Source organism: Lucilia sericata, unplaced genomic scaffold, assembly GCF_015586225.1.
Source record: "Lucilia sericata isolate MDLA Ls3-8-SP2 unplaced genomic scaffold, ASM1558622v1 Contig001585F_arrow, whole genome shotgun sequence".
Lineage (NCBI taxonomy): Eukaryota > Metazoa > Arthropoda > Insecta > Diptera > Calliphoridae > Lucilia > Lucilia sericata.
The window spans coordinates 36,330-63,753 of record NW_023995504.1 but is presented as its reverse complement, the minus strand read 5'-3'; the positions used below and the strand labels follow the sequence as shown (position 1 = coordinate 63,753).

The 27,424-nt window shown below is 37.1% G+C and overlaps 1 protein-coding gene across 1 annotated transcript; it reads right to left on the bottom strand.

Moving 5' to 3' along the window:
- Window positions 1–2,889: 2,889 nt before the first annotated feature.
- LOC119612035 (probable E3 ubiquitin-protein ligase HERC2) lies at window positions 2,890–27,420 on the bottom strand. Its single transcript, XM_037967749.1, has 13 exons — window positions 27,150–27,420; window positions 24,929–26,062; window positions 23,890–24,859; window positions 21,777–23,820; window positions 21,557–21,710; window positions 20,574–21,497; window positions 19,435–20,519; window positions 18,993–19,366; window positions 5,421–12,656; window positions 4,840–5,365; window positions 4,294–4,777; window positions 3,984–4,160; window positions 2,890–3,085 (listed from the first exon to the last, which is right to left on the bottom strand). Exons 2-13 carry the CDS (start codon window positions 25,925–25,927, stop codon window positions 2,933–2,935), a joined length of 15,126 nt encoding a protein of 5,041 aa, XP_037823677.1. The 5' UTR covers window positions 25,928–26,062; window positions 27,150–27,420; the 3' UTR covers window positions 2,890–2,932.
- Between the last annotated feature and the right edge of the window lie 4 nt (window positions 27,421–27,424).

The following is a 27,424-nucleotide window of genomic DNA, read 5'->3' as shown; positions in this document are numbered from 1 at the left end:
GTCTATAGTCTAGTCTATAGTCTAGTCTATAGTCTAGTCTATAGTCTAGTCTATAGTCTAGTCTATAGTCTAGTCTATAGTCTAGTCTATAGTCTAGTCTATAGTCTAGTCTATAGTCTAGTCTATAGTCTAGTCTATAGTCTAGTCTATAGTCTAGTCTATAGTCTAGTCTATAGTCTAGTCTATAGTCTAGTCTATAGTCTAGTCTATAGTCTAGTCTATAGTCTAGTCTATAGTCTAGTCTATAGTCGTCTATAGTCTAGTCTATAGTCTAGTCTATAGTCTAGTCTATAGTCTAGTCTATAGTCTAGTCTATAGTCTAGTCTATAGTCTAGTCTATAGTCTAGTCTATAGTCTAGTCTATAGTCTAGTCTATAGTCTAGTCTATAGTCTAGTCTATAGTCTAGTCTATAGTCTAGTCTATAGTCTAGTCTATAGTCTAGTCTATAGTCTAGTCTATAGTCTAGTCTATAGTCTAGTCTATAGTCTAGTCTATAGTCTAGTCTATAGTCTAGTCTATAGTCTAGTCTATAGTCTAGTCTATAGTCTAGTCTATAGTCTAGTCTATAGTCTAGTCTATAGTCTAGTCTATAGTCTAGTCTATAGTCTAGTCTATAGTCTAGTCTATAGTCTAGTCTATAGTCTAGTCTATAGTCTAGTCTATAGTCTAGTCTATAGTCTAGTCTATAGTCTAGTCTATAGTCTAGTCTATAGTCTAGTCTATAGTCTAGTCTATAGTCTAGTCTATAGTCTAGTCTATAGTCTAGTCTATAGTCTAGTCTATAGTCTAGTCTATAGTCTAGTCTATAGTCTAGTCTATAGTCTAGTCTATAGTCTAGTCTATAGTCTAGTCTATAGTCTAGTCTATAGTCTAGTCTATAGTCTAGTCTATAGTCTAGTCTATAGTCTAGTCTATAGTCTAGTCTATAGTCTAGTCTATAGTCTAGTCTATAGTCTAGTCTATAGTCTAGTCTATAGTCTAGTCTATAGTCTAGTCTATAGTCTAGTCTATAGTCTAGTCTATAGTCTAGTCTATAGTCTAGTCTATAGTCTAGTCTATAGTCTAGTCTATAGTCTAGTCTATAGTCTAGTCTATAGTCTAGTCTATAGTCTAGTCTATAGTCTAGTCTATAGTCTAGTCTATAGTCTAGTCTATAGTCTAGTCTATAGTCTAGTCTATAGTCTAGTCTATAGTCTAGTCTATAGTCATGTCTATAAGTCTAGTCTATAGTCTCTAGTCTATAGTCTAGTCTATAGTCTAGTCTATAGTTCTAGGCTATAGTCTAGTCTATAGTCTAGTCCTAGTCAGTCCTTAGTCGATTCTATAGTCTAGTCTATAGTCTAGTTATAGTCTAGTCTATAGTCTAGTCCTATTAGTCTAGTCTACAGTCTAGTCTATAGGTCTAGTCTATAGTCTAGTCTATAGTCTAGTCTATATAGTCTAGTCTATAGTCTAGTCTATAGTCTAGATGGAGAAATATGCCCAGTTCGGATTCAGTATAACTCAATTCCTAAAAAAGCACATGTTGTTATAACGTATTTTAGAGCGACAAACTTTTCCAACTTCTTTTAGAATAAAATTGTTCATTTTATAAAAATTTCTTCATTTCATTAATTTTGCTTTTATCGTGTCTTTACTTAATTGTTTACATTATAATTTCTATGTATTTTTAAAATATTTGTAACTTTTCCAAAGTTTAAAAACAGTTTTACACTACTTTTTAAGGAAATTAAGTTTATAACAAGGACTTTTAATTTAAATTTTATAAAAAAAATCCTTGTTCAATTTGTATTTGTCAAAAAGTTTAATATATGCTTATATACTGCTAAAAACTACATAGTTTATTTATTTGTATTGTAAAGCAACTAAAATAAATAAGTCTAAATAAAGCAATGATTTAAATATTTTAAATAAAAAGCTAAAAAAAGTTTAAAACTTTTTGTATAATAATTATTCTGTCATATGAAACGCTTTTTGAAATCAAATACGATACTTTTTAGATCTTGCAGTTTTACAAGATTTATTTTCAAACATCTTTAGTCTTGTAAATTTGCACAGTGTATTTGTAATTTTGTTAAAAAATGTTTATTTAGTATGTTCAACAAGAAAATTTTTATTCATTTAAAGAAAATTCATAAAACTAATGAAACAATTTATAAAATTATCAATAATATTAAACTAAACTAATACAACTAAGGAAATATATCAAAAGAAAAGAAATAAACCAAAAGTATTAAAATAAAAATAACAAAAAACTAAAATTTCAACATTTTCTATTTTAAGAAAAAAAAAAAACAGTTAAATTTTAGTTATAAAAAGGAAACATAAATAGATGCTATAAATAGTATAAGAAAAGACAATGTTTACATTACTTTCTTGATAAATTCTGTAAATATGTAATAATACTAAGCTATTGGTGAATTATATAAATAAAAAAAAATAAATACTTTTTAATTTATAAAAAAAAATCATATAAAAAGAATACAATTTCAAAGTTAAATTAAAGCAAACCTTTTACTTTTGCCTTTAAAAGTAGGCGTGGAGGAGGTGTGGCCATAATTTATAAAAAAAAAAAACAAAAAAATTTTCAAGTTTTATTAAGGTGCTGAAAGCAAAGAAATTATTAAAACATTTTAATATTATTATTTAAATAAAATTATATCAAAATAAATTACCAATTTTGTATTTTGCTGCAAAAACATTTTTACGTTTGAGTTGTTTTAGTTGTGTATTTAACAGGGGCCAAAATGTTTATTATTGAAGTGTTTGTCCTCTACTTGTTATTTTGTTTATCATATTGTTGTTTGTTTTAAAATCTTATATTTAATACTAAATTTCATTTGTGTTTTTTTTGGTATAATATTAATTTTCTGGTTGTTCATTTTATGTTTTTTAATTTTTGATCATTTTTGTTTTTTTTTTTTTTAATTTTTAAACTTCATTTGATGCTACTGATTCTAAGTCACTATTATCTTCGCTGCCGGTTGCTTCGGTGGGATCGCCCATAGCAACACGGGCATATTCATCAGTATCAATGCTTTTGCAAAAATGTATGGCATATTTTAGTTTTTCCAATAAAACGGCCTGAAAGCAAGAAAAACAATAAATTTCGTGAATTTTTGGTGAAATTATCTCGTTAAAAATTTCACTAAAATATTTTCGGTGAAAGAAATTTTCATTAAAAAAAATTCGGAAAAAATTTTCGTTTAGACAAATTTTAAGTTTTTGTAAAAATTTTCGATTAAACTAAATTTTAGTGAAAATTTTCCGTAAAAATAAATTTTAGTGAAAATTTTCGGGAAAAATAAATTTTTGAGAAAATTTTCGGTACCTAAAACTAAATTTTTGAGAAAATTTTCGGTAAAACTAAATTTTAGTGAAAATTTTCGATTAAACTAAATTTTAGTGAAAAATTTCGGTAAAAATAAATTTTAGTGAAAATTTGCGGTAAAACTAAATTTTAATAAAAATTTCGATAAAAATAAATTTTTGTGAAAATTTTCGGTAAAAATAAATTTTAGTGAAAATTTTCGATAAAAATAAATTTTAGTGAAAATTTTCGGTAAAAATAATTTTAGTGAAAATTTTCGGTAAAACTAAATTTTAATGAAAATTTCTGTGAACCTAAATTTTAGTGAAAATTTCGGTAAAACTAAATTTTAGTGAAAATTTCGGTGAAACTAAGTTTTAGTGAACATGAAACTAAGTTTTAGTGGAAATTGTTCGATGAAATTAAACTTTTGGTGGAAATTTACGATAAAATTTGGAAATTTACGGTAAAACTAAAAAATTTTGGATGAAATACTTTGTTTTAATGAAAGTTTTTGGTGACACTAAGTTTTAGTGAACATTTTCGTTGAAACTATTATGTTGTAGTGAAATTTTTCGGCGAAACTAAGCTTTGGGTTAAAAGTTTTCAGTGAATTTTAGTTTTATAGAAAATTGTCGGTGAAACTAAGTTTCATTGAAATTAATTACTTACTTTACACGAGTATCTGGGCATCTTTAATAAAAAGAAACAGGTATAGCTTTCGGGTAAAAAGTGATCGGGCGGATTTTTCTCTAAAACCTGTAAAACAAAATCTCGGCCTCGAAAATCGGCAATTGTGCGTGGTAGACGAGTGCGACCCCAAACAAAACGTAAAAACAAAGAACGTTCCTAAAAATATATAAAAACAAATTGAGTTCCAAATACAAATGAATAAAAAGTTTCTAGTTCTTCCCATTCATGAGTTCAAAAAAAATATCCGATAAAGTAGGATCTTAAATTATAATTTCTTATATTTCCTTACCTGATTCGAAAACTCTTCCATAACTTCCCAAAACCATTGAACAATAGCCGAATTGGGATCGAAACCCTTATAGGTGGCAACGGATTTAAGGAGACCTAGCGGTATATCGGGAGAACCACAGACCATGGCCTGCAGTTCGGCGGCAGAAAATAATGATAATAGAGGGACGGGTATTACTTTGGACATGCCATCACGTACGGCTTTAACTTGTTCATCGAATTCATGTAAACGGAAATTCAAAGCTAAACGTACATATTCCTGGCGATTTTGTGGTGTTATGCGTGTGTAACGTGTTGAAAGTGGCACCTCATGACCTTTGGCAGACGAAGTAGAGAAGGGCAGTTCTAAGGTACTGAATACCTTGGGATCATCATCCATGTTGCGTATGCACAGCAAACCGGCTACATAATCACGATCGACTTCTGTTAAATCCGAGGGACGCAGCTGTTCGCCGGCCAATTGACGCCAAACGGGTTCGGCAAGACTGCAAATAAAAAACAAATCGTTATAGTAAAAAATTTCAAATAAATTTTCACATCCACTTACTTTAAACTTAAGGGTGATCCCGTTCTAACCGCTATACCCATTAGAACGCCCAGAAAACGGAACATATTCATTTGCAATACTGATGTAAGTGTTGGATCCAAAAGGAAACAATCACGATTGGCCCCTGCCTCTCCTCGACCATTGGGTGTACCTATTAGTAGTGGAACACTGCCGTTTTGTAATTCATCACACATTTCCGCAATAGATTCACTATAACCGCCACCACAATCATCCACCGATTCACCCACAAATTTAACTTTCCAAACACGATGCGGCAAGGACAAAGCCTCTTGTGTTAGCAGCGGTAACTTTTGAACCATTTGACCAAATACACTTTTCATACCATCAACTCCGGCCAAACCATTGACCGACTTATTACGTGAACGTTTAACTTGTATGCGATTTAATTCAATAACTGGACCATGCTGTTTATCCCTGACCATGGTGGTTTGTATAACCTTACGGAAGGCAGCCTCTTTGATGGTATAAACTAAGACATCTTTTAAGGCGCCCAAACTTAGATCACCTGCCAAACAAATAAGGATGTAATGCAATCACTTTAATTTTAAAACTTCTCTTACCTGTTATGGGTAACATGGCCAAACAAGGGCACAATAACTCCGAAAAGTGATGCAATAATACTAGACGAGCGTGTAAATCTTCGGGTGGTAAATCTCTTACTAAATCATATTCCAAGGGGGGATTGGGTGGTGGCCGTACCCTTTCCGATAGCTGAGATGTGGAGAGAGCCAAAGTATGAGCCGAGCCGCAAGTTACCTTAACAATATGTTTGCCCGTCAAGGCTTGCACCAGCCGGGGTCTTTGTATGGCACTTACAGTACCATCTCCTAATTGGCCTTCATCATTATCACCCCAAGTAAACACTTCACCACTATCCGTACAGGCTACACAGTGCAAAGACCCCGTAGCAATAGAAACCACTTTTTTGCCTTGTAAAGCGGCGACTTTTTTGGGACGTCTAACATGATCGACTGTGCCATGACCCAAACGATGGAAATCTCCTTTACCCCAGGTGTAGACAGCACCAGATTTAGTTAGAGCCACCGAAAATTGTGAACCGCATTCGACTTTAATAACACCCAAACCAGATAAACTTTCGATTTTTACAGGAACTTTGCAACCATCTGAGCCACCACGTCCCAGCTTGCCATAATCGCCATCACCCCAACTCCAAACATTATCGTCATCTGTTATACACAAAGTCTGAGCATCTCCCGAGCCACAAGCTATATCTATGGCTCGATAGCCTAATAAGGCCTCTACCAATTTCGGTCTCAATTGATCTTCAGAATCGCCATGACCCAAACGGCCATAACGGCCTTTGCCCCATGTTAAAACGTGACCCGATGAAGTTATAGCTGCTGAATGAGCACTGCCACAGGCTATATCAACTATACCTATGCCGGTGAGATCATCTATTAACTTAGGACGATCGTAACTCATGCGATTTCCATGGCCCAATTTACCATCTTCTCCTTCTCCCCAAGAATACACTTCACCGTCGGTTGTCAAAGCCAAGCAATGTTTGCCACCCGAATTAACTGCTACTTTCTTAACGAAAACATGTTGCAAAGAAGCTACCAGTGTCGGCACAGCCCAAGAATCAGTACCCCCCACACCCAAACGGCCACCACAACCATAGCCGGTGGCAAATAGTTTTCCATCGGGTGTAACAGCAAATAATGTTTGTTCTCCTCCGGCCAGTTGTACGGGCCTCAACAAACTTAGAGCTTCACAAGGTGTAGGTGTTTTAATGCGACTTCCTTCTAAGCCACCCAATTGGCCACGATGATTATGACCCCAGCCATAGATGGTGCTGGCTCCACCCCACGACAAAGCCCAATCATCGGGGCGTCTATTGAGCCACTGCAAAAGCTGGCTATCATGTTCGGCTTTAAAAAGATTATGGTCTTCATGCATAAACTGTATATTTTCGACGGCGACATTTGAGCTGCAAGCTGCGCCACCACAGGAGGCCATATTTTCGTGCAGAGATAGGGTCATCACTGTGTCAATGTATTGTATCAAACTGCTAGAACTGGGTGTTAAAGTATTCACCATATTCGAGGAAGAAGAACAACCGGGTAGACAAGGCTGTGGCGAAGGCGTTGGATTACTAGCTGTACTTGTGGAGGATCCGATGGAAGTTGTACTATTCATCATGGAACCTCCTGCTTGAGGCGTATGTATCTGTGGTTGAGGCATCATTTCGGCAAATTTCTTACGCACTTCCATACAAAAAGCCTTGGGCAATTCGCTTCGTTTAATCAAAGACTGAGCCACTCTTACGGCAATGCAATATCTCTTAAACCAGGCCCATTTATGGACATCAGCTGGTGGCAATACCGAGTCCAATTGCATATCACATGCCAAAGCAGCCAAAGTTTTAAAATAATCCGAATGCATGAGGTGTATGCCTCCTCTCACTTGCGGTTCTTCGTACTCGTATTGACGCAAAAGTTCCGGTATCAAAGGCATAAGTATGGGGTTCAAAGAAACATCTAAGGGTTTGGGAGCATATTTCGAGAGTAATACTGCGTGCAAACGTTTTAAAGACCATATACGTTGTGCAGTGGTTAGTGAATTCAATTGAGCACACGACGCCAAGGCAGCCGCTAAACGCAATAAAACACTGCTATTGTTGGGACTCAAACGCTCATCTAACAACGCCATCACTAGAGGCATAGATGGCTGAGAGAGCACTGCTCGATCAGAGCCCCTTTCGTTCATCAAAGAAGCCGGCATTATGGCATGAACCCAAAAACGCCAACCCCAACCATTAACCGAGCTATCGGAAGTGAATTTCCAACGCATTTCATCTCCGGGTATGCGTATCTCTGAAGCCCAGTGGGCAAATTCTCGTCCAGATCTCATGGCAATTATACGTCCTGAGCCATCCATTATAACCAAAGGATCATTACGTTTCTCGGTCGAACAATTCGAATCAAATTCCAAACGCAAGGCTTCAGCTCCTGGTATTTTAACATGACCATTGGTGGTGACATTATCAACGTAAGGATGACTGCTTTCCTGCATTACCGGTTTTGGAACTTTGCCTAAACTATGGCGGGAGGTACACAGATCTTCCAATTCGGTTATACAAGTTTCCAATAGCATAGCTCCTATGGAAGGACTATTTGAACCTAATGCTATCAAAGTCTCCGCTATGGTCTGTGAAGTACTTGAAGGACCAGTTCTACCGGCTACACTTAGTTTTAATAATTCCACCAAACTCTTAGCCTCTGATTCCCCTAGTAAGGAAGTAAAATCATCTAAACCGGTTAAAGAAGTCTCATTTATCATTTCCTCCTGATTGGTCATGGTAGCCGCCATGACGGACATGGCACTAGCGGACATTTTCGAGTGTTTGTGTGGAGCGGCACTGGATAGAGAAGCCGAAAGTGATAGAGATCCCGTCAAACTTTGGAAAGCACTTAAAGGACCTGCAGGGGCAGGTTGTATATCAGCCTCAGGTGATGGCTCGTGTACGGCTGGGTCAGTGGCATCTGCCAAGGCTTCTCCTCCTCCTTGGGCTATAATATCATTAGCATTATTGTTAGTTTGCTGTTGTGCATTATTGTTGTGACCAGAATTCTCTCTAAAACTGCCATAATCATGTTCAATTTCACTGCTTACGCGCTCATTCAAGTTAACCTTGCTGTGACTGGTCAAGGCGGCCACAATTAGCTGACGGGCCTGTAAAATACTCATGGCATTGAGTACGTAGTTCAAAGCTGTTTGGCGAGCACCGTTCGTTTCAAGATTCAACAAAGTTTCACTCAAACTGACTTTTACGGAATTTTTGGTGGTCGAACTAATGGCTGATGATGTTGTGGTAGTAACTGGTTCAGCATCATATATTCCCAAACTGGTGCCACCCAAAGGATCCTTGGTGGTGGCAAATGGTACCGGGCCTTTCTTTTCATCTTCCGACGGTGATTGCGGTAGACCCCAAGCAATGGAATGGGAACTTCCGCAAGCTACACGATTTACGAAAACCGAATCTAAACCTATAACTAAAGCAGGTTTTTTATTCACCACCGTATTACCGGAACCCTGCTGGCCGTGATCATTATCTCCCCAGGCATAAACCTGACCGGTATCTGTTACGGCCAAACAATGTAACGCTCCAACGGCTACATGTATAACTTTACGTCCTCGTAGTCCCTGTATGGTTTGGGGTTTACGCACATGCTGATCAGTACCATGACCCAAACGATAGTAGTCTCCTTTACCCCAAGTCCATACTTCGCCAGTGCGTGTTAAGGCCAAACTAAATTGGGCACCACATTCGATTTGTATGACACCAATGCCGGTTAAACGTTCGATTTCGTGAGGTACCGAAGAACCTTCTGAACCACCTCTACCTAATTTACCAAAATCACCATCACCCCAGGAGTAAACTGCACCATCTTCAGTTAAAGCCAACGTTTGTGCATCTCGACTTCCACAGGCCACTTGTATAACCCGCTTACCACTTAAACCAGCCACAAGTTTAGGTTTCAATTGTGTAGCATTGTCGCCATGACCCAAACGGCCATATTCCCCTAAGCCCCAGGTGTATAACTCGCCCGCTGAAGTTATGGCAGCGCTGTGAGAAGAGCCACAAGCAATGTCTCGTATTTTCTTAGATCTTAAAGATTCAATCATTTTGGGTTTGTCCATAGTTAAACGATTGCCATGGCCCAGTTTGCCATCCTCTCCTTCACCCCAAGAAAATACTTTTCCATCTAAAGTTAAAGCCAAAGCATGTTTGCCACCGGAATGAACAGCCACCTTTTTGACAACATATTGATGCAAAACGGGAACTTGACGCGGCACTGAAATATTAGCACTTGTTCCCAGACCCAATCTACCGTTAGTGCCCTCTCCACAAGCATAAACTTTACCATCTTGAGAAACTATAAATAGGGATTTTGAACCACCAGCAATATGTATAGGTCTTAAACGACTTATGGTTTGAGAGAATGTCGGCACTTTAACCTTGGAGCCCTTTAAGCCTCCCAATTGTTCTTTATCATTCAAACCCCAAACCATAACGGTACAAGGAGGATCACATAAAGATGATTTTGGATCGGCATAAGAAGATAAAGAAAGATTTTGATTAGAATCGGACATATTATCATATTCACAAGCCAAAAACGAAGCATTCATTAGCATTAAATCCAAATCAGTTTGTTTACGCCTTCCAATGATATTCAGCGAGTGAACTTTACATTGTATGCCATTATTGCGACACTGTTTGATAACTATTTCAATCCAAGGATAATATTGTCTTACATCGGTCATAAGAGGTACTGTGGTGTCAGTATTCTTAATCGATATCCAAGAATATTCTTTCAAATTACCAATACTATCGCCCACACGTGTCACCACCAATGAAGGCATATGCGAATGATCTGAAGGACTCACTGTAATGGACAGACTGTGGACTAAAACATTTTCATGCATTTCCAAACGTATCCAATGTTTTCCCTGGGTACTAGAAGAACTTTGCCAACAGTTAGGACTGCGATCTAGTAAATGTTTAGCTGTCATTTCATTTGAAGATACACTCAAAGAACGAATGCAGCGCGACCAATCTTCTATAAGATCCGAAGCTGCTGGTGCTGATAGGCTGTTGAAACCCAAAAGGGTACTTCCTTGTACAGAAGTACCCACCGTTTCTATATCATTTACGGAACCCTTCCATCCCGGATGCTGAGGAAAATCAACACTAACATTTTTTCCACAAACAGCGGTTACTGTACCCACACTGCCGCGCATTACATTACCCCATTTATAGCGTGGTGCGGCTCTCATGCGCACCTGAGAACCTATAACAATTTGAGATGTTTGTCTTTCCAAATTCATAGCCGTTGAAGTTAGTTTTTCTACAGGTTTTTCCAATAGCTCAATATGCACAAAACACACCCAATAGGTGGTACCATGTAACTGCCAATCAACTTGTACATTAAGATCATGAAGACCTTCGGTATCCACCTTAAGAACAGTACCAATGTCGCCTTTTTTAATTTCCTCAAAATCACGACAACATCGTACTATCATGCCCGGACACACTAGACCTCTTACATACATGGCATACTGGTCGGCGGTTTGAAAATCTTGTCTAGTCTCATATTTAAAAGGTTGATCTTGTATGGAAGAACCCTCCACAGTATCCGAACTGGTGTCAACACTTTCATTATCGATATCACATTCGGGATCTTGCAAAGAACTTAGTTTCTGCTGTTGAGGCAAAGAAGCATCTGATGTTGAGTGTCCCATTATTTCCGTAGGATCATTATAGTCGCCAGGATCTATAGTATTATTACAAATATCGGGATGTTCTAATATCCATTGAACTATTTGCTCGGGTGTTGGTGTCATGGGATAAATAGTGAGTTGTTTTACTGCCAATTCCACAGATTTTTTACTGAAACCCATTTCCATGATTTGCGAAATTAAGGAAGCTGAAGTATTGATAGAAGTATCAGTTTCTTTTAATTCTAAGTTCGAAGGATTAGAGGGATTCGAAGTGCCAGTAGCTTCATCATAAACACCCATGTTATAGATGGGAGTACCATGTATCATGGTGGGTTGCATAGTGGGCATAATACCACCTAAACGCGATGTAGATGAGGTCAGATCATTTAGCTCCGAGTGTACTTGTGAGGCTAAAACCTGGGAACAATTAAGAGCAGCCGTAGCTAATTCACTGTAGGTATAGCAGGCCTTGACTGGAGAAGGTTGGGTGGCTCGTATGAGTATGCTTTGTATGAGTAGTTCCGTTTCATTAGAACCAACAAATGAACTATTCAAAGGTTCTTCATTATTAACTTCATGTTGATTATGCTGCTCAACATTGCCGGCAGATTTTTGAGCTTGTTCCTCTTCCGAAACGCTCTCTTCAGAGGAATAGGAGCACATTCCCGGTGATCTTTGTTTTAATATCTTTCTCAATGAACTTTGATGTCTATAGAGCACACAATTTGAGTTTAAAACCGACAACTGTATTTGTTGCGATCTTAACAAACTTATATCTATAATATTCGGTACAGATTCCTTACGTTCTCCGGGGCCATACAATAATACCGACCAGGAGTTTAGCAACATTTCATTCATAGGCAAACGTGATAAACTAAATACCGAATAATCTGCACTCTCCAAAGCAGCACTTAAAGAGATCTTCCTACATTCACCATTTAAAGACTGATTGTCGGTGCTCAATAGACATTTTCCCTTAGTGGTAAAACCACATATTGTAGCAGTTGTGCCTTCATGACAAACCTGCAATCCCACTCTTGGTCGTATATCACAACCACCGATAGTTGTTAGAACACCCATTACAAATATATATTCATTCTCCAAATGCTGTAAATCCAAACCATCTTCACCAAATAATTCAGCCGCAACACAAAGTTTTTGCGAAAGAAACGAATTTATGGCCGTATTCCATATGGGAAGTGTATGTAATTTTCTCAGTAATGTTATAATTTCTTCGGCTACGGTTCCCGAGTGGGAAGCGGTCAATAGAATTCTAGGTTTGTTTTCGGCTGTTGTTTGTAAGAGCGATGAATCATTAGGACAATATAGAGTAATTTTGCCTAAAGTCGAGAATATTTGTCGTACTAGGGAGGTCATTTGCGGCAAATCGCCTTCATCGGTCCAGTGAATTAGTACAATTTGTAGTAGACGTAAGCAATGTATTTTACGAAAAACATCTTGTTCACGTACAGTTGGTTGTTCCAATAAGTTTATGTAGAAATCTATCCAAATGGGTGATGTTAAATACTTTGACAGGATTGAAGATTCACCTGAAAGCAATTATTAATTTTGTTCTTTAATAATTTACCGGTTTTTATAAGATTTTAAAATAATTTTAGAAATTCAAATTATTTTGAAAAATTCATAAAGCTGTATGTTCAGTTCTAGTTCAGTTCTAGTTCAGTTCGAGTTCAGTTCTAGTTCAGTTCTAGTTCAGTCTAGTTCAGTTCTAGTTCAGTTCTAGTTCAGTTCTAGTTTAGTTCTAGTCAGTTCTAGTTCAGTTCTAGTTCAGTTCTAGTTCAGTTCTAGTTCAGTTCTAGTTCAGTTCTAGTTCAGTTCTAGTTCAGTTCTAGTTCAGTTCTAGTTCAGTTCTAGTTAGTTCAGTTCAGTTCTAGTTCAGTTCTAGTTCAGTTCTAGTTCAGTTCTAGTTCAGTTCTAGTTCAGTTCTAGTTCAGTTCTAGTTCAGTTCTAGTTCAGTTCTAGTTCAGTTCTAGTTCAGTTCTAGTTCAGTTCTAGTTCAGTTCTAGTTCAGTTCTAGTTCAGTTCTAGTTCAGTTCTAGTTCAGTTCTAGTTCAGTTCTAGTTCAGTAGTTCTAGTTCAGTTCTAGTTCAGTTCAGTTCTAGTTCAGTTCTAGTTCTAGTTCAGTTCTTAGTTCAGTTCTAGTTCAGTTCTAGTTCAGTTCTAGTTCAGTTCTAGTTCAGTTCTAGTCAGTTCAGATTCTTTAGTTCAGTTCTAGTTGTCAGTTCTAGTTCTAGTTCAGTTCTAGTTCAGTTCTAGTTCAGTTCTAGTTCAGTTTCTAGTTCAGTTCTAGTTCAGTCTAGTTCAGTTTCAGTTCTAGTTCAGTTCTATTCAGTTCTAGTTCAGTTCTAGTTCAGTTCTAGTTCAGTTCTAGTTCAGTTCTATTCCTTCTAGTTCAGTTCTAGTGCAGTTCTAGTTCAGTTCTAGTTCTAGTTCAGTTCTAGTTCAGTTCTAGTTCAGTTCTAGTTCAGTTCGTAGTCAGTTCTAGTTCAGTTCTAGTTCAGTTCTAGTTGCAGGTTCTAGTCGCAGTTCTAGTTCAGTTCTAGTTCAGTTTCTAGTTCAGTTCTAGTTCAGTTCGAGTTCAGTTCTAGTTCAGTTCTAGTTCAGTTCTAGTTCAGTTCTAGTTCAGTTCTAGTTCAGTTCTAGTTCAGTTCTAGTTCAGTTCTAGTTCAGTTCTAAGTTCAGTTCTAGTTCAGTTCTAGGTTCAGTTCTAGTTCAGTCTAGTTCAGTAGTTCAGTTCTAGTTCAGTTCTAGTTCAGTTCTAGTTCAGTTCTAGTTCAGTTCTAGTTCAGTTCTAGTTCAGTTCTAGTCCAGTTCTAGTTCAGTTCTAGTTCAGTTCTAGTTCAGTTCTAGTTCAGTTCTAGTTCAGTTCTAGTTCAGTTCTAGTTCAGTTCTAGTTCAGTTCTAGTTCAGTTCTAGTTCAGTTCTAGTTCAGTTCTAGTTCAGTTCTAGTTCAGTTCTAGTTCAGTTCTAGTTCAGTTCTAGTTCAGTTCTAGTTCAGTTCTAGTTCAGTTCTAGTTCAGTTCTAGTTCAGTTCTAGTTCAGTTCTAGTTCAGTTCTAGTTCAGTTCTAGTTCAGTTCTAGTTCAGTTCTAGTTCAGTTCTAGTTCAGTTCTAGTTCAGTTCTAGTTCAGTTCTAGTTCAGTTCTAGTTCAGTTCTAGTTCAGTTCTAGTTCAGTTCTAGTTCAGTTCTAGTTCAGTTCTAGTTCAGTTCTAGTTCAGTTCTAGTTCAGTTCTAGTTCAGTTCTAGTCAGTTCTAGTTCAGTTCTAGTTCAGTTCTAGTTCAGTTCTAGTTCAGTTCTAGTTCAGTTCTAGTTCAGTTCTAGTTCAGTTCTAGTTCAGTTCTAGTTCAGTTCTAGTTCAGTCTCAGTTCAGTTCAGTTCTAGTTCAGTTCTAGTTAGTTCAGTTCAGTTCAGTTCAGTTTAGTTCGTCAGTTTTCTAGTTCAGTTCTAGTTCAGTTCTAGTTCAGTTCTAGTTCAGTTCTAGTTCAGTTCTAGTTCAGTTCTAGTTCAGTTCTAGTTCAGTTCTAGTTCAGTTCTAGTTCAGTTCTAGTTCAGTTCTAGTTCAGTTCTAGTTCAGTTCTAGTTCAGTTCTAGTTCAGTTCTAGTTCAGTTCTAGTTCAGTTCTAGTTCAGTTCTAGTTCAGTTCTAGTTCAGTTCTAGTTCAGTTCTAGTTCAGTTCTAGTCAGTTCTAGTCAGTTCTAGTTCAGTTCTAGTTCAGTTCTAGTTCAGTTCTAGTTCAGTTCTAGTTCAGTTCTAGTTCAGTTCTAGTTCAGTTCTAGTTCAGTTCTAGTTCAGTTCTAGTTCAGTTCTAGTTCAGTTCTAGTTCAGTTCTAGTTCAGTTCTAGTTCAGTTCTAGTTCAGTTCTAGTTCAGTTCTAGTTCAGTTCTAGTTCAGTTCTAGTTCAGTTCTAGTTCAGTTCTAGTTCAGTTCTAGTTCAGTTCTAGTTCAGTTCTAGTTCAGTTCTAGTTCAGTTCTAGTTCAGTTCTAGTTCAGTTCTAGTTCAGTTCTAGTTCAGTTCTAGTTCAGTTCTAGTTCAGTTCTAGTTCAGTTCTAGTTCAGTTCTAGTTCAGTTCTAGTTCAGTTCTAGTTCAGTTCTAGTTCAGTTCTAGTTCAGTTCTAGTTCAGTTCTAGTTCAGTTCTAGTTCAGTTCTAGTTCAGTTCTAGTTCAGTTCTAGTTCAGTTCTAGTTCAGTTCTAGTTCAGTTCTAGTTCAGTTCTAGTTCAGTTCTAGTTCAGTTCTAGTTCAGTTCTAGTTCAGTTCTAGTTCAGTTCTAGTTCAGTTCTAGTTCAGTTCTAGTTCAGTTCTAGTTCAGTTCTAGTTCAGTTCTAGTTCAGTTCTAGTTCAGTTCTAGTTCAGTTCTAGTTCAGTTCTAGTTCAGTTCTAGTTCAGTTCTAGTTCAGTTCTAGTTCAGTTCTAGTTCAGTTCTAGTTCAGTTCTAGTTCAGTTCTAGTTCAGTTCTAGTTCAGTTCTAGTTCAGTTCTAGTTCAGTTCTAGTTCAGTTCTAGTTCAGTTCTAGTTCAGTTCTAGTTCAGTTCTAGTTCAGTTCTAGTTCAGTTCTAGTTCAGTTCTAGTTCAGTTCTAGTTCAGTTCTAGTTCAGTTCTAGTTCAGTTCTAGTTCAGTTCTAGTTCAGTTCTAGTTCAGTTCTAGTTCAGTTCTAGTTCAGTTCTAGTTCAGTTCTAGTTCATTCTAGTTCAGTTACTAGTTCAGTTCTAGTTCAGTTCTAGTTCAGTTCAGTTCTAGTTCAGTTCTAGTTCAGTTCTAGTTCAGTTCTAGTTCAGTTCTAGTTCAGTTCTAGTTCAGTTCTAGTTCAGTTCTAGTTCAGTTCTAGGTCTTCTAGTTCAGTTCTAGTTCAGTTCTAGTTCAGTTCTAGTTCAGTTCTAGTTCAGTTCTAGTTCAGTTCTAGTTCAGTTCTAGTTCAGTTCTAGTTCAGTTCTAGTTCAGTTCTAGTTCAGTCTAGTTCAGTTCTAGTTCAGTTCTAGTTCAGTTCTAGTCAGTTCTAGTTCAGTTCTAGTTCAGTTCTAGTTCAGTTCTAGTTCAGTTCTAGTTCAGTTCTAGTTCAGTTCTAGTTCAGTTCTAGTTCAGTTCTAGTTCAGTTCTAGTTCAGTTCTAGTTCAGTTCTAGTTCAGTTCTAGTTCAGTTCTAGTTCAGTTCTAGTTCAGTTCTAGTTCAGTTCTAGTTCAGTTCTAGTTCAGTTCTAGTTCAGTTCTAGTTCAGTTCTAGTTCAGTTCTAGTTCAGTTCTAGTTCAGTTCTAGTTCAGTTCTAGTTCAGTTCTAGTTCAGTTCTAGTTCAGTTCTAGTTCAGTTCTAGTTCAGTTCTAGTTCAGTTCTAGTCAGTTCTAGTTCAGTTCTAGTTCAGTTCTAGTTCAGTTCTAGTTCAGTTCTAGTTCAGTTCTAGTCAGTTCTAGTTCAGTTCTAGTTCAGTTCTAGTCCGTTTCTAGTTCAGTTTCTAGTTCAGTTCTAGTTCAGTTCTAGTTCAGTTCTAGTTCAGTTCTAGTTCAGTTCTAGTTCAGTTCTAGTTCAGTTCTAGTTCAGTTCTAGTTCAGTTCTAGTTCAGTTCTAGTTCAGTTCTAGTTCAGTTCTAGTTCAGTTCTAGTTCAGTTCTAGTTCAGTTCTAGTTCAGTTCTAGTTCAGTTCTAGTTCAGTTCTAGTTCAGTTCTAGTTCAGTTCTAGTTCAGTTCTAGTTCAGTTCTAGTTCAGTTCTAGTTCAGTTCTAGTTCAGTTCTAGTTCAGTTCTAGTTCAGTTCTAGTTCAGTTCTAGTTCAGTTCTAGTTCAGTTCTAGTTCAGTTCTAGTTCAGTTCTAGTTCAGTTCTAGTTCAGTTCTAGTTCAGTTCTAGTTCAGTTCTAGTTCAGTTCTAGTTCAGTTCTAGTTCAGTTCTAGTTCAGTTCTAGTTCAGTTCTAGTTCAGTTCTAGTTCAGTTCTAGTTCAGTTCTAGTTCAGTTCTAGTTCAGTTCTAGTTCAGTTCTAGTTCAGTTCTAGTTCAGTTCTAGTTCAGTTCTAGTTCAGTTCTAGTTCAGTTTCTAGTTCAGTTCTAGTTCAGTTCTAGTTCAGTTCTAGTTCAGTTCTAGTTCAGTTCTAGTTCAGTTCTAGTTCAGTTCTAGTTCAGTTCTAGTTCAGTTCTAGTTCAGTTCTAGTTCAGTTCTAGTTCAGTTCTAGTTCAGTTCTAGTTCAGTTCTAGTTCAGTTCTAGTTCAGTTCTAGTTCAGTTCTAGTTCAGTTCTAGTTCAGTTCTAGTTCAGTTCTAGTTCAGTTCTAGTTCAGTTCTAGTTCAGTTCTAGTTCAGTTCTAGTTCAGTTCTAGTTCAGTTCTAGTTCAGTTCTAGTTCAGTTCTAGTTCAGTTCTAGTTCAGTTCTAGTTCAGTTCTAGTTCAGTTCTAGTTCAGTTCTAGTTCAGTTCTAGTTCAGTTCTAGTTCAGTTCTAGTTCAGTTCTAGTTCAGTTCTAGTTCAGTTCTAGTTCAGTTCTAGTTCAGTTCTAGTTCAGTTCTAGTTCAGTTCTAATTCAGTTCTAGTTCAGTTCTAGTTCAGTTCTAGTTCAGTTCTAGTTCAGTTCTAGTTCAGTTCTAGTTCAGTTCTAGTTCAGTTCTAGTTCAGTTCTAGTTCAGTTCTAGTTCAGTTCTAGTTCAGTTCTAGTTCAGTTCTAGTTCAGTTCTAGTTCAGTTCTAGTTCAGTTCTAGTTCAGTTCTAGTTCAGTTCTAGTTCAGTTCTAGTTCAGTTCTAGTTCAGTTCTAGTTCAGTTCTAGTTCAGTTCTAGTTCGTAGTTCAGTTCTAGTTCAGTTCTAGTTCAGTTCTAGTTCAGTTCTAGTTCAGTTCTAGTTCAGTTCTAGTTCAGTTCTAGTTCAGTTCTAGTTCAGTTCTAGTTCTAGTTCAGTTTCTAGTTCAGTCTAGTTCAGTTCTAGTTCAGTTCTAGTTCAGTTCTAGTTCAGTTCTAGTTCAGTTCTAGTTCAGTTCTAGTTCAGTTCTAGTTCAGTTCTAGTTCAGTTCTAGTTCAGTCTAGTTCAGTTCTAGTTCAGTTCTAGTTCAGTTCTAGTTCAGTTCTAGTTCAGTTCTAGTTCAGTTCTAGTTCAGTTCTAGTTCAGTTCTAGTTCAGTTCTAGTTCAGTTCTAGTTCAGTTCTAGTTCAGTTCTAGTTCAGTTCTAGTTCAGTTCTAGTTCAGTTCTAGTTCAGTTCTAGTTCAGTTCTAGTTCAGTTCTAGTTTCAGTTCTAGTTCAGTTCTAGTTCAGTTCTAGTTCAGTTCTAGTTCAGTTCTAGTTCAGTTCTAGTTCAGTTCTAGTTCAGTTCTAGTTCAGTTCTAGTTCAGTTCTAGTTCAGTTCTAGTTCAGTTCTAGTTCAGTTCTAGTTCAGTTCTAGTTCAGTTCTAGTTCAGTTCTAGTTCAGTTCTAGTTCAGTTCTAGTTCAGTTCTAGTTCAGTTCTAGTTCTAGTTCTAGTTCAGTTCTAGTTCAGTTCTAGTTCAGTTCTAGTTCAGTTCTAGTTCAGTTCTAGTTCAGTTCTAGTTCTAGTTCAGTTCTAGTTCAGTTCTAGTTCAGTTCTAGTTCAGTTCTAGTTCAGTTCTAGTTCAGTTCTAGTTCAGTTCTAGTTCAGTTCTAGTTCAGTTCTAGTTCAGTTCTAGTTCAGTTCTAGTTCAGTTCTAGTTCAGTTCTAGTTCAGTTCTAGTTCAGTTCTAGTTCAGTTCTAGTTCAGTTCTAGTTCAGTTCTAGTTCAGTTCTAGTTCTAGTTCAGTTCTAGTTCAGTTCTAGTTCAGTTCTAGTTCAGTTCTAGTTCAGTTCTAGTTCAGTTCTAGTTCAGTTCTAGTTCAGTTCTAGTTCATTTCTAGTTCAGTACTAGTTCAGTCCTAATTCAGTTCTAGTTCAGTTCTATTTTCTGCACTTACCCGCAATCGCCTTCAGAAAACCCAAAGTAGTCCAATTGTCCAAACCGCAAATGTTGGCCAAGGTTGAGTCGGGATTTAAAATAGCACGAAACATGGAGGATATGCCTCGCACCGCATTCTTGTCCATTTTTTCAGAATGTAAACCAATGCCCACCGAAACGATTTGCAACAGTTTCGTACAAGCATAACGTAACAATTTCGTAGGATGAGATTCGCCATTTAAAGAAGAATCACTGGCGATTTCATCTTTTTCAGTCTCAGAATCGGGAGAAACAATATTTAAAGCACTATCGGCTAAACGTAAATCATATTGATTCTCCTTGCCCATGCGGTAAGAGTTTGTGGCTCCCGTATACCATTCAACTCGCACCCAACTGTTTTTAAACAAATTAAATAAATTTTGGCAAATTTAAAAATTATTTAATATGCATTTTTCACTTACCCATCTTCACCCACTTCACTTATGATTCTTCCCTCACCCGGAGGATTACCATCTTGATCACCCCACTTCCAGTCAGCTCCTCTAACAATTCTAGTGCCAATCTTCATTAGTTTAGCCAACTCTGGTCCTGTCAAATTAGCTTTATTTGATTTTTGCTTGAGTATAGTGTCCTCATAAACTGTAGACAATTCATAGGTGTTTTTAACAGCCGGTACATCACCTCCTGTTTGACTTAACAGGCCCAATACTGTTCCCAATGTACCGGAGTTAATGAGTAAACTAAGCTCATTAGCTCCTATATCCTTAGCCAATATGCCGAAAATACTTAAAAGAAATCTCGCTCTGGGTAATTTTTTCAAGAATACATAAGTACCCAAATTGGTATTATCCTTGCCAGCATTATTATGTTTCGATTTTAAATGTATTTGTTCTTGATTAACCAGTCTTTGTAATTCTTGTACGGCCCATTCTAAAATACGAGCCTGAGCCAAAACTAAATTCGCTTTTTGGAACGCTGTTATAGAGCCAACATCATCCAAAATATTTGTGGTGGTATGTTTATTACCCTTTAGGTGTAAACCCAAATAACCACTTAACATATTATATTTCACTGCATCCATAAGACCATTTACTTGCAGAATTGTGTGAAACATTTCTAAGCCTTGGCGACGTATTTGATAGCGTTGCACTTGACAGTACATGGCACGTCGTACAGTCTCAACATCACAGATTTCTTGCATAACAAATTCGACAATTTCATTCATTAATTGAGTATTTAGATCACCAGAAAAATACCATTTTTCGCAGAGTTTACGTATGACATCGTTACTAAGTCTGGGTTCCTGTTCGGGTTTTTTATCATCAAAATCAAGATCAGATGTTTGAAATTTAATTTCTTCACTTGAGGTTTTACGTTCGGATAAAATAAGATTGTTATCACTGCCTTCGAGTAGATTCTCATTAGAAGGGTGATTAGTAAGAGGCGAAGGTATTTGAACTGTTGCAATCGGTATGAGTGAAGGATCGGTAGCCAATGTTGAATTTTTATCCATGCTAACGGATAAACTGGCTTCCAAAAGAGATTCCTAAATAATTGAAGGTTATAAAAAAGTTTCTACTTAATTTTGTTTCCAACTTACTTGTGATTGTGACTGCAACTTCTGTGCCACATTTTGACTTTGTATGGTAACATTTAAAATATCCTCCGGTTTAGCACACACCAATTGCTTCTTAGCCACACGCATTTCCGCTATAATCTTGCGTACAATTTGTTTGAAACGTGGTAATTTGTGCAGTATAGAGAGTTTCCGTAAACCTTCTTGTTCTAGACTAACAGCAGGCCTTATTTCATAGAGCAGAAAACGTAAACGTTCCAACATAGGAGCACACACCTCCTTATAACTACGATTTAACTGCTGTCTTATACGCACCACCGACCACTTAGTTTGATAAATTAAACGTATTATTTCGGCGATTTGTTTGGGTAGTTTATAAACTGAATTAGCAGCTGTCACACCAGTCAATTCTTTTTCTATGGTGGAAAGTATTAAGCCGCCCAGACTTTGGTGTCTTATAAGGACTGCTGTAAGAAGGCGTTCTAACTCTTGTACTGGATGTTCTGGAGGAAATTCCTGATGCCATATTAAATTGTTATCCTTGCAAAAACGTTCAGATATAGTCATCCAAGTAACTACCAAAGGATCTGTTAAACGGCCATCAGAGAGACCAGATACTAAGGTCTCTATGCGATGTTGTATGTTATTGGCAGAAGTTTGCATTACTCCTACCGAGGCTATGGCATGTACTGGTGGTTCTGTGGGTGTACTACCAGCTGTACTGGCACTACTGCGTGCTTCACCTTTTTCCTCATCAAAAGGATTACTGGGTTGCAATACCTGCAGGCCACCACTTAAGATATTGGATTTTATAATAGTTTTACATTGTAATTCGGCTGGTTGGGGAGGAGGACCTATCTGCAGGGTATTAGCTACCAGACCCAATAAATAAGCTAAAGATCTTTCAGAGTTAAAATGGGTTAGCACTTTACTTTGCTGTAAATGAGGCTAAAAGAATAACATTTAGGAGATTTAGTTCTTTAATAATATAATTTAAATTATTTCACCTTTTCTTCACTTATATTGGGAGCGTAGCGTCCCACTTTATGATGATTTAATATAAATTCTAAGCAGGAACGATAGGTAGTATTACCCAATTCCGAGGAAAGATCTTTACCAATGCTGTCTTCAAGAAAATCATTCACGGGGGCAGAATCATTTCTAAAAAAAATTGTATATGTTTAATTTACAATAAACTGATTTTGCCGTAAAGAAGAAGCTACTCACTGATAATCATTTAGATCACAGACATAACCATTTATTATGATCCATTTACCGCCATCTAAAATATGATTTTCAAAATCATGTTTTCTTATCAGCATCAGCTCTTCTGGTTGTGTATTCGTTGTAGTATTTTTAAGATTACCACGACATATAATACCCGGCCAACCCAAATCATCGGAATCCTGAATATCACTATCACATATTAAACGATTCAAATTGTCCAAAGCATGTAAAAGCGGAACAAAATGATGAGACCAATCAAAGGCAGGCATGAGATTTGCTTTATCCCTTTTAAGGATTATAAGGCCAATAAGCAATTCATAAAGTAGAGTATCGGATATATCAGTCATTAGAATATCAGCCACACCTTCTTTGCCTTGCAAAGCAATTTCATGGGCTTTTTGTAGGGAATGTATACAGAGACTAACAGCACTTTGTAGATATTTGCTTAGCAAAAGTTCAGCACCCGTTAGATCTTCTGTTTTGGGACTCTGGTGAATATGAGAGAATAGCAGGCGTTGAAAACGATGTAGTAGATCTAGACTAGGACTTGAGTGTTCTTGTGAATGTAGTATAGATAAGGAAGATAAAGAAGGATTTTCCTCCTCCGGCTTAACGACGCCAGTGCTAAGGAGTAGTTGCGTTAGTTTAGCTTGAGTCAAGGCTGAGTTGTTGCGCAATAATTGTTTAATAAGATGTAGTAGAGGCAAGTTATGACCATTATCGGTACAATCATTGGATTCCAAACGTATGGCTTGCTTTAAAGCTGTCTCCAAACCTCCTTCAGCCATTAGAGAGCCCACCAAGAGATCAGTCATAAATCTATGCCCCGCAGTAGATATACCCGGTTCTGATGGCAACAGTGAAGTTAAAGTTTGTGCTCTTTCCGAAGCGGTGGGTAGTAAAACACTCCAACCCACCTGCAAAGCCCATTGGGCTGCCTCTTGCATGGTTTTTAAGACATTGGCACCACCCGCCAAACTAAGAATGCGAGTTTTTAAACTCACCAGTAGACGAGAACCTTCCGACAGACCCACCGTTTTAGGAGCAACACCATTGGCTATTAAAGCATGCAACTGAAGTCTTAATAGATTTAAACAAGCCACTGCTACACATTCCGCCTCTTGATTTGGTGTTTGACGATTATTGGAATCCTGGCCACAGACCATACCCAATAATTGATCCAATAAACGAAAGGTGTGTTCACTTAAATCTATAACGAAGGGAATACGGGATGGAATACCCTGTATAGAAGTCTGACTCCATATAATACTTTGGGCGGCACCACAAGCTATGCCAAAAGCATAAACCGAGGGATGTGTGGCCAATATAGGTTGTTTAACTAAAGGATCACGGCATATTGAAGCCGGACATATTTGCTGGTAGTCATTGCGTCCCCATCCGAAAACCTCACCACTTGAACTTAAAGCCAAACAATGAGAAACGCCTATGGCTACATCTATGATGATTTTTGTTTGTAAATTATTGATAAGTTTGGGAGTACTCAAACATTGGACTTGTTTGTCTAGCTGATTATGGCCCAAACGTCCTCCACTGGCCTTACCCCAAGAATAGAGTTTTCCCTCACACGTTAAGGCCACCGAAAATTGAGCTCCTGCAAAAACACGCTGTATTCGAGGTAAGGTTTCGATAAGTTGTGGCAATTGAGAGCCATTACAAGAACCGTTTCCTAGTTTGCCAAAATCACCATCACCCCAAGCATAAACCAAACCTGCGGCAGTAACAGCCAAAGTGTGGGCGTCCCCACTGCCCAAGGCTACATCCACTATTTTGTGTTCTGCTAAAGCTGATACTTGAGTGGGTAATAATTTGTCATCTGAATTGCCATGACCTAAACGTCCATAGGTGCCACGGCCCCAGGTAAACAAAGTACCATTGTAGGTAATGGCTGCACTATAGGTGCAACCCACATGAATCGATTTAACTGATCTCTCTAAACTCATGATTTTTGTAGGAAGTTCTCGAGGCAGAGTATCACCATGGCCCAAACGACCGCCTACACCATTACCCCAGGAATAAGCATTACCTAAACAAATTATAGAAAACAACAAGAAATTATATGTTTATTTATAAAACGGCTATGAAAGTTATTTACCCATACTATCCACCGCCAAATAATGACGGCCTTCGCAATGAGCTGCCACCGATATTATATGAATTTCCGCCAACTCTTCTATCAACATGGGTTCGGTTTCCGGTTTAGAAATGCGCCAGGTATACATTTTACCATCCTGGGTCAAAAACAACACATATTCCTCCGATATAACCACCTGTTGAACTTGAAAGTAAAAATTCAAAACAGGAGCTGAATATTGCGAACAGATATTGTTGACTCCTGGCAGGGGTATACCCACAGCCGGCTCTGCTGTAAAACCATATTGATTAGGATTCAGTGACAGCCAACCCAAGGCATAGATGCGCTGCTCATGCAACTGGGGAGTGCTGCTGGCTGACAAATTATTGTTATTATTAGAGGTGGTAACACTTTCTTGTGAATTTTGATTGGGCAGGGAAGTCGTTTTGCCACATGAACCCATTGAAGTCTTATTGTGGGCATTATTCATGGCAAAGTTTGTGGGCATTTGTATGGAATGTCCAGTTGGCATGTGTGGTTTGGCCAAACGATCCAAATGGGAGATTATAACTACAGCAGCTTGTTTCAAGTCTACATTTGCCGTTTCCTGCTCGGGTAAAGTAAGGAAACGTAAGAAACATTCTGTAGCACTGGAGGGTAAAATATCTGGTGCGGTGTTGGCGGTTAGACCATAATTGCCAATAGCTTCATAACGTTTTAGTATGGGCACCAGAGGAGCCCCAGCATTTTGCGGAACATCGCGGTTATCATCGGTAGCTTTATCTTTATCCCAAAGAGTTAAAAGTAGAACTACGGCCTCTAAAGAAGCAGCTAAACTACCCTTTTGAGCTCCCAGTTCGAGTAGTAGACAAAGAGCAGTATGACGATCTTCTTTGGGTGCGGTGCAGCGATTACCCATGGGATCACCCAAGGCAACTTGACGTAGAAATTTAATCGAACGTTCTAAAACTTCAATCCAAAGGGGTGAAACCTGTGAGAAATATTAAACAAAATGAAATTGATAGTTTATATATTTTTTTAGTTTTCTTTTTGTTTTCACCTGTGATGTATCGAAGAGCAAGGCTTCCGGAAGATCCTGCAAAGACTCCAAGGCTTCACACAACAATTCACTGCACATTTCGGTATCCTCACCCGAACGCCAGGCACGACGCAAAAAGAAAAATGAAAAATTTAAAGCTGCCCTAGTGCACACTCTAGCCAAACCCAAAGTGGCACGCTCACTTTCACGTCCTGGCGAACGTAATTCCTGCGAAGATGACTGTTGGGCAAATTTGGCAAAACGTTCTCGATTTGAGAGACGACTATCATCTTGAAATTTATGCATATTTTTATCCGAAGGATTTAAAAAAGGATTATTAGAGTTAGATGATTGTGGTGGCTGTAAAAGTGGTATATCCAAAGTTTGCTGTTGTTGCATTTGCGCCTGCTGTTGCTGTTGTTGCTGCTGATGCTGTTGTTTACATCTAGCCAGTGAGACAAAATAACGCTCATAGATAAACAATTGTTGACGCAAATGTATTGAAGATAGACAATTGCCAGCAGCTTGTAAAGAAATGTCGTGCAATTCATTTAGCAAGGTTTTCTGACACTCAACTTTAGCTGCATTATTGGGAGTTTGACCCCATAGCCACGATTCAAAGATGGCATCACTGGCAATACGTTGAGCTGCGGCCGCTGCAGCCTGAGCAGCCGTAGTCACCTTTTTTATAGTCGCATCCGAATCCAAAGTATGACAAGCACTGCAATTACAGGCCGACAAGGGGCCGCAATAATCATTGGGGCAGCAGGAACATTGTAGTTTTTGTACACCACAATAGTGTTTGCCATCGTCACCCAGATAACATAAATTACCAGCTGCATTTACCACCGCCCACGAGGGAGACGACACCAATTCACAATCCTGTATAAGATTATTCCATAAAATTGCGGCATCTTCAGGATTACGCAGACTAGCTATAAGATCGGCACGCACCCATTTGGTGTCCAAATAGGGTAAAGGTCTCAAATACAAGTCGCTGCTAGTTGAATTTGCTGTCATTTTCTTATAATTGCAGTAGTTTTTCCAAGGAAAATTTTTGTTTGTTTAACGTTTTAATTGATTCCCGCTTTAATTATTCCATTTTCTACGCAGTTTTTAATTCCAGCTCAATGAGATCAATTTTCGATTAAAAAACTGTATTAATAAAAAAATAATAATAAATAAATTTACATATAAGGCTTAAAATTTGCAAATAAATAAAAAATACGATTTGTTTATTTTCAATGCCTTTAACCTCACGTTGTTTTTTGTTATTGTATTTACTAAATGTCAAAACTGTTGTGTTTTACAACACAATTGTTATTGTTTATTTATAAACCTGCACAAAAATAAACACACTTTGCCCTCCACCAAATAAAAGTAAACACATGTGTGTGTGTGATTGATCAAAGCTTACTTTTTTGTTGCTATTATAAATGAAATTGTTTTTGTTTTATAAAGAAAAAAAAAATAATATAAAAATTAAATCAGTGAGTGGTTTGAGGTTACTATAGCAGCCAAATGGAGTTTAGATTTTTCTTTTTGTACCTGTGCATTAAAAACTAGCAATGCCAGATTATCGGAAACCTATTTTCCCATTGTCCTAAAATTTACAATTGTATTTTTTTTGTTAATTTAAAGTTTTTATCGCTAATTTTACAAATATAATAAACGTAATAAGATTTTATTTGGTAGTACCAAATTGGTACCTATAAAATCGAGTTAACTCTTTAAAATCCGAAAATACATCTATGTAGTTGAACATAATTATGTTAAAAAAGATCTATTTTTGACATAAATCATACACATATGTAAGTGTATTTTTTCAATTAAATAAATACTAAAAAAATAAAATGTTTAGAAGAATTTTGGAATCGCGGTTGCTGTTCATGAATTTGAAGGGGTCTGTCGTTGTTCTAGAAATAATTTATTTGCAAGCTTTTTCCCTAAAAGGGTTATATCGATATTTCCACCATACAATCTGGCTACTTCATGGATAACGTCACTTTTTTGTTGGTGTAATTGTATGTGTATACAATTTAGAATTTTTTCACAAATGACCGTGTAACAATTATCAATTATTTTACACACAATAAAACACAAAACCTAATTAAAATTCATCAATTTTATACAAAATGCACATGACTTATTAACATTTTATAAAAATTTCCACATAATTATAGATTTTTAAACTAATTTTCAGCAATTTTTCTTGTATCCTTTTTTTCACACACAACTCCACCTTAATTTTTTCGTTTCTTTCTTGTCTGCTGAGGAAAATTTTCATTTGCAATGTTTTTACCAATTTTTAAGCAATATTTTCACTGATTTTTAATAAATATAATAATTTCTATTGTATTTTCACTATTTTCTGGGGTATTTTTGATTCTTTTTGCAAATTTATTGACTATTTGAAGAAATAAATTATTAAGCGTCCGCACAATTGATGATTTTTCATGTATTAATGCAAAAAAAGACGACGAGAAAATAAAATGTATGAAGAAGAAAATTTTCATA